This window comes from Phaethon aethereus (genome assembly GCF_964289735.1).
Source record: "Phaethon aethereus genome assembly, chromosome: 13".
NCBI classification, from domain to species: domain Eukaryota; kingdom Metazoa; phylum Chordata; class Aves; order Phaethontiformes; family Phaethontidae; genus Phaethon; species Phaethon aethereus.
Window position 1 is genome coordinate 23,318,117 of NC_138589.1, and position 6,568 is coordinate 23,324,684.

At 68.7% G+C, this 6,568-nt stretch overlaps 1 protein-coding gene across 1 annotated transcript; it reads right to left on the reverse strand.

The window, feature by feature from the left end:
- Nucleotides 1-276: 276 nt before the first annotated feature.
- CDT1 (chromatin licensing and DNA replication factor 1) lies at nucleotides 277-4,348 on the reverse strand (the record flags this gene model as incomplete). Its single annotated transcript, XM_082005790.1, has 10 exons — nucleotides 277-440; nucleotides 548-749; nucleotides 829-963; nucleotides 1,355-1,543; nucleotides 1,836-1,939; nucleotides 2,218-2,363; nucleotides 2,493-2,687; nucleotides 3,197-3,414; nucleotides 3,509-3,667; nucleotides 3,986-4,348. The coding sequence occupies 10 exons, from the start codon at nucleotides 4,346-4,348 to the stop codon at nucleotides 277-279; spliced, it is 1,875 nt and encodes a 624-aa protein (XP_081861916.1).
- Between the last annotated feature and the right edge of the window lie 2,220 nt (nucleotides 4,349-6,568).

Below are 6,568 nucleotides of genomic sequence, written 5' to 3' on the forward strand. Positions count from 1 at the left end.
AACGCAGCAAAGCCCAGAGGAGGTTACCAGCTCCTCTTCACCGCTTGCATCGTCGCCCCAGGACACAGGACCGCCTGCCTTCAGCTTGAGGGTCAGGGGAGCTGCGGTCCTCATGGACCCTGGCGGAGGAATTCATTAAATTAAGGCATTTTGCTCTTCCTCAAGACATCCCTGAGGATGAGCCTCCCCGTCAGCCCACACCAGACCCTGGAGCGCAGTCGGGATTTGCTACATTTAGAGGAGATTGCACGGGGGAAGCCTGGACCCTCGGGGGGCTCAGGGGGCTTCTGCCTCCTTTGCCACCTTGGCGAGCCTCTCCGTGACAAGGCCGAGGTCCTTCCCTTTGTCCAGTTTGAGGTAGGTGTCCGTCCTGACGGCGTGGATCCCCACCCAGTCGGGCAGCAGCTCTGCGAAGAGGCGCAAGTGTTTCTCCATCTCGGCTGAAAAAAGGAGCGGCAGCCGCCGGGTCAGAGCTCAGTTCCGCAGCCCCTTCCTTCTGCAAAGACCCTCCCGTGCCGGCGAGGAGATCCCCCCCCCGCTTTCCTACCGGGAGGCATCTGCACGTCGTAGCTGTCAGCCATGCGGGCACAAGCCACCTCCATGGTCAGCGCCTGCTTCTTCTCGGCCACGAAGACGTTGCGCAGGATGCGCGCCATGGCCGGCAACCGCCCCAGCATGGCGAGCCGCTCCTCCTGCCGCGGGTCCCGCGTCATCAGCGCCTGCAGCTTCTGCGCCTCCTTCGCCCGGATCTTGGGGAGCAGAGGAGATGGGGTGAGACACAGGCAGGTCCCCCGGCACCGGCGTTACGGCCAGGACCGAATTACTCACCCTCTCGAGCAGGGCCTGGGACACCCCTTTCAGAGCACTGGAGGAGCTGGCAGGGGACGGTGCTTTGGAAACCACCGGCTCCCCCACACTGGCTTCAGCGCTTCTTAAGGCCAGATTGGCAAGAGCTTTTTCCATCTGCTCATGTGGAAGAGGGAGGAGGAGTTGGGTTCCAGCTCGCGCTGGAGGAAGGAGAAGTTTCCCCTCCGCCGCCCCCGCCGCCACCCCGCAGCCCAGCGCGTCCGACCCGTCCCTGCCTGCCCGGAGGACAGCTTGGGGTGCTTCGTCTCCTCTCCCAACCCCAAAGTCGGCACTGACGGCTCCTCTAGCCTGAAACCAGTCCTACACCACAACCCGCAGCGGCAACAGCCGGGCTTGCGCTCCCACCTGCCGACATCCTGCAGTGCCCCGAGTCCGGTGGCTCCGAAATGATCCTGCCCGACCTCCATCTGGTAACACCTTCCCGGAGCAGACGGCTGCTTTGAGGTCTGCCAGCTGCAGACGGAGCCAGACTCCGGCCCCGACTCACCTTGGGGGTCAGCACCCCCCGGGCCGTGCTCAGCACCTCCTGGGCCGTGGTGAGCTTGTCCTCCTGGGGCGGCTGCGGCAGCTCCGCCGGGCTGATGTCCGGCACCTCATCCACACTGAAGCGAGGATGCCAGCGGGTCAGCTTCTCCTCCGGCACCACCATGGGAGGACTGAGGGTGGCCAGAAACGCCTGGAGAGGGGCGAGAGCTGCGTCATGGCACCTGCGGGCCAGGCACGGGCGAGCCGGCTGTTGCCCTGTGCTCCCAGCGCGACTTGGCAACACGTGGCAGCTGGCTTGGAGGAAACTCAGAGCCAGGAGAGATTCCAGCTGCCATCCTCCCCACCCACACCTGCCCGCCAGGAGCATCCCACAGGGACCAGCCACCTCCTTCAGTCTGGCTGCCAGCCCGCTCCTTCCACCCGCCTCTCTAGAGAGCGACCAGAGCAACCCCACCGCGGAGGTGCCGGGGCGGGGGGCTCACCTTGTGGTGCTGCTTGACGATGTTCACCAGGTTGCGGTGGAACTCCTTCCTGCGCTCCAGCAAGCGCGACGCCGACAAGTGCGGGCGGCTGTCCGCTTTCTCCTCTGCGAGGAGACACGCGAGCGTCACCCCGCAGCAAAGCGCGGCAACCCCGCGACGGGGCCCAAACCTCGAGAGCCTCGGGAACGACAGGATCAGGGCCCGGCCGCGGGGCTGAGTCGCTGCCCCATCGTCCTCCCGCTCGCCCCAAAGTGTTTTCCACTTCCAACACGCTCAGGCCCTTATGCGTGAGGTGATTATCTAACAGACCAAGCAGAGAGCATCCCTGGGGGGTCAGGGACCCCAGCGCGCCCCAGTTGCCCCCCCCCAGAGCCATACCTACCTTCTCCCAGCACCGGCTCCAGTGTGAGCTGGTAGTCAGACTTCTTCATGCCGTTGCCGAAGGTGGGGATGTTCTTCTCCTGGCGCAGCCTGTACGAGGTGGGGTACACCGCCTTGATCTGCCCCACGTGCCGCTCCTCAAACTGCCTGCGACAGCACCCCGAGAGGTCGGGAACGCCAAGGGCCGACACCAGGGCATCGGCTCCCACAGCTTCAGCTGGGACCCCGAAAAGGCTCGCCGAGACCAGCACAGGCTGCCCGCCGCTGCCGACTTACTTTCGCATCATGTCCTGCACGCCCCGCTTGACCTTCGCGAAGGTGATGGTTTCGGCGCGGTTGAAGAGCATCCCGGCGATGGTGTCCACGCTGCGGAACATCTCTGCCAGCACCTTGAACTTGTAGGGCAGGGTGAGCCCCGGGGGCAGGTCCTGCGCGAGGGTGTGGAACCGCTGGTATGCGGGGGCCTTCTCACTGCCGGGAAAGGAGGGGGCTCAGGGTCCCCCAGCACACCGCAGCCGCCGGGCGTGGTGAACGTGGCACTGGGATGGCTCCCAGAGTGCAGCCGGGGATCAAGAGCAGCCAGGACAGGGGTCCCATTACCAAAAGTGCTGACCTCAAAGCCTAGGAGCGGCGTGCCCACCCCGGCTAGGGGACACCCCTCTCCGCTCACCTGTCCCCAAACTCTCCCTTGAGCAATCTGCACCCGTACCTGGGTCCCATCACCCACCCTTCACGTCCCAGGGATGGGGATGCCCCAATGCTCACGGCAGAGTCAGCGTGGCTTGGACCACACGCGAGGGCTTCAGAGAAGCCGCTCACGTGCAGCGGGGCCGGGCAGCACTGCCACAGAGCCCCCGCAGCCCCTCACAGGGGCAGGAAGACCCCCGCGAGGGCGAGCAGCAGAAGAGGGCTGCGGCAGTCACCAGGACATGCCGGTTCCCCCTCAAATCTGCAGCTGCATCCCCGAAGCTGCTCCTCACCCGGCCTCTGCCGCAGGAGCTGCCGTCCCGGCGTCCCTGGGTGGCCGCGCTCCCGGCGTGGCTCCGCTTCCCGCTTTCTTCTCACGGATCCGCAGCTCCAGTTGCCGCATTCGTTCCAGACGGTTCCGCAGGTGGGTGCTGGCCCCGGCGGGGACCGGTGGCAGCTGGGCCAGAGCCTTCACCTTGTGCAGGCGACGCCGCAGCCCGGCCAGGTCCTCCTGGGTGGGGAGTGGGACAAGGTCAGCGCGGGGCTCGCAGCACTGGCCAGAAACACAAAACTGATCAGGGCAGAAAGCCGGACTCGTCCCGTACCCGCTGCAGGGGCCTGGCTGTCCCCGGGGGGGCTGTGCCAGGCTGGGGGGCCCCATCCTGTCCCCAGCCGGGGGAGCGGGTGGTGCTGGCCGGGGGGTCCGCTGCTAGGTCCAGTGCGGGCCGGGGCCGAGCAGCGGCCGGAGGCGAGGGGCTGGCGGCCTGCGAGAGCAGAGGAGCGTTAGGGGATGCCCGGAGAACCCACCCGCGGGACCCCCTCCCCCGGCCTTGCGCTGGGAGCCATGGCGGGGGGCTGCGCTAGGGGCGGGGGGCAAGCCCCGATGGGGGTGTCTGCATCAGAAGGGTGGGGGGCAGGCCCTGGGGGGGACTACACGGGGGGGGGGGGGAGGCTGCACAGGGGGGAGAGGGTCAAGCCCTTGTGGGCCTGATGGTGCCCCGGTTTTACGCTCCCCCCGCCCCGTCCCGCCCCCGCGTGGGGCCGCATCCCGGGGCAGCGGCGCATCCCCGGCAGTTCCCTACCGCGGCCGACGGCCCCGGTTCCGCATCCCGGGACAGCTCCAGCCTCTTCCGCGCCGCCCCGCCGCTCCGCTCCCCGGGCCGGGCCCCGGCCCCGGCCGACGGCTCCGCTTCCATCTGACAGCGGCTCCGCTTCCTGCCCGCCAGCCCCCGCACCGCCGGGGAGCCCCCGCGGGCCGGGGTCCGCGGCGAACCCGGCAGCGGCGGCGGGCGGGCGCTGAGCCCCACCGGGGCACCCTCTTCTTCCTCCTCCCGGTGCACCGGGAGGGCGGCCTTGAGCCGGCGGCCGTCACCGCCGCGCTTGGCCGGGGCGCCGGTGGCCGCCTTGGTGCGGCCGAAGAAGTCAGTGAGGCGGAGCTGGGCCATGGCGGTACCGGTGGCGATCGCGGCGCGCCGACACGTGCGCGCCAAAGCCGCCGCTCTTGGCGGGAACCCGCGCGGCCGCAGCGCCGCCCACCCCCACTTCCCGGAGTGAGGGTTGTGTCACGTGGGGTGGAATTGGCGCCACGGGGCTCTTAAAGGAGCCGCGTCTCCTTATAGCGGTGCTCCACGTGGGGATCCGGGAGGGGGCTGCGGGGGTCAGACCCGCTCGAGGTGGGCGCGGCTGCGGCCTCGCCCGAGTCAGGGACCAGCCGGTGCCCCGTGTGCCCGCTGCAGGGCGGGGGGGCTACAGGCTGGGGCACCCTGAGCTGGGGGGCGAGTAGGGCAACCAGCACCTGAAATGGCGCTGGCCCCGGCCAGCCCCTGGGCTAGTGGTCACCCCTCTCACCTACGCTCCCCAGCGTGCTTGGGGCCGGGGAGCTGCTTGTTTCCAGCTCGCGTGGGGCCAAGCCCTGCCCGGCTCCCGGCGAGAGCTCTGCCGTGGCAGTGGGGTCCCACGAGAGACCCTGCCACCACCGCCTTTCCCCACATCCGCGGTTCCGGGCAGTCGCCACTGCCCCGGCTGGGGATAACCGTGGGAACAAGGGGCTCCAGAGGCCCCCGCTGCCCCATGGCGTCCCCACGGTGCGGCCAAGTGCTAATGGCACTGCCCGGACGCGGGAGAGGCTTTGCTTGGCCATAAAACGCCTCGCCGGGCGCTCAGGCCGTGCCCGCAGCACATTACGGGGCCGCGTCGTTCTGCACCATCTCTCTTACAGCCTGAGCGAGGCCGGCAAAGTGGAGCGGGGCCGCTCGGGGCCGGATTCTGCCGCAGGAGGCAGGGCTCTGGGGTGCCGTTCCCCGCACCCATTTACTTCCGCAGCCTCCGTTCCCAGCCCGGCTGCGGCGCGGTGGGTGCTTGGGGCCGGGCTGGGAGCGAGACGCCGGCGTGGGCGCCATGCACCACCCTTTCCTGGATCCATTCTGGATGGGGGGGGTGCAGCCCGGGGCTTTTGCGGCGGTAATTTCCACGCCCGGGTCAACGCAGAGCCTCGCGGCTCGGTGCTGGCGAGCGTTTTATTTACACGGGTGAATCCGTCCGGGTGCCAGCGATGAGGGTCGACACGGCCGGGCAGAGAGGCTGAGCCCCTGCTATGAGGATGCTCGGAGGCGGTTTGGGTGCCCGCAGACGCCCCCAGCTCCCACGAGGGCCTGCAACCAGCAAAATTCATCCAGAGTCACATGTTTGGGGGTCCTCGGGCCCATCCTGCTCACAGTTTGGGGGCTATGCCACGGGCGGTGTCCGGATGGCTGGGCGTCAGCACCTCCGGGGGTCCAGGCTGGGGTGGGGGTGAAGAGCCCGGAGAGCGCCGGAGGGACCCCAGGGGAGAGAGCGAAGCCCACCGAGGTGGGGAGCCGGTCGGCAGCGTGCCAGCTGGATGCCAGTTTGTTAAGCGTGTTTGGAAAACAAACGCTGGGAAGCCAAAGAATGCGGAAAATTTCACGGGCTGATGCTTCCTGTTAGGGGCCAGTGGTTACTGGCACCGCCGGGGTGCTGCCCGCCGCGGCCGCCGGCCCCACTGCCCTCGCCACCGGCTCTGCCCGGTGCCTCCCCAGCCAGGGCCGAGGTCGGGCTGCGGCGGCGAGCGCGGCACCCGGCTCCTGGGGCGCGTGGCCGTTCCCCGGGGTGCGCGGTGCGCACCCAACTCTGGGGATACGGGACCGTGCATCCCAGCTCCCGGGACGCAGGGCCCAGCTCCCAGGGGTGCGCGGCTGCTCCCGGGGGAGCGCGCCCGGGCTCCCTGCTCCCGTGCGGCGCGGCATCTGCGTGCAGCAGTTCTCTGCTCCGCACGGGCCTCACCGAGTCCGTGCGGAGCACTCGGCCTCAATTAGCTCCGGCCTCTTTTTCCTCTTTTTTTTTTTTTATTTTTTACGGAGCAAACAGGAAACACATCAGCTTTTTTTTTTTTTTTATATTTTTTTAGATAATTTTTCCTTTTTCCCTTGCTGCCGGCGGTGGGAACAGGGGGGCTGCGGGGGCCGGGCTCTCCCCTTGCGCCCCGCTCCGGCGAGCTCCCCCGCTGCCGTCGGGGCTGAGACCGGCCAGCTCGTGACAGAGGTGGCGGGGTTGCAGTGCCGGCGGGCGGCGCTAGGCGGGGCGGCCCGGGCCGGGCCTTGCCGAGCCGGGCAGAACGGAGCCGTGCCGAGCCGTGCCGAGCCGTGCCG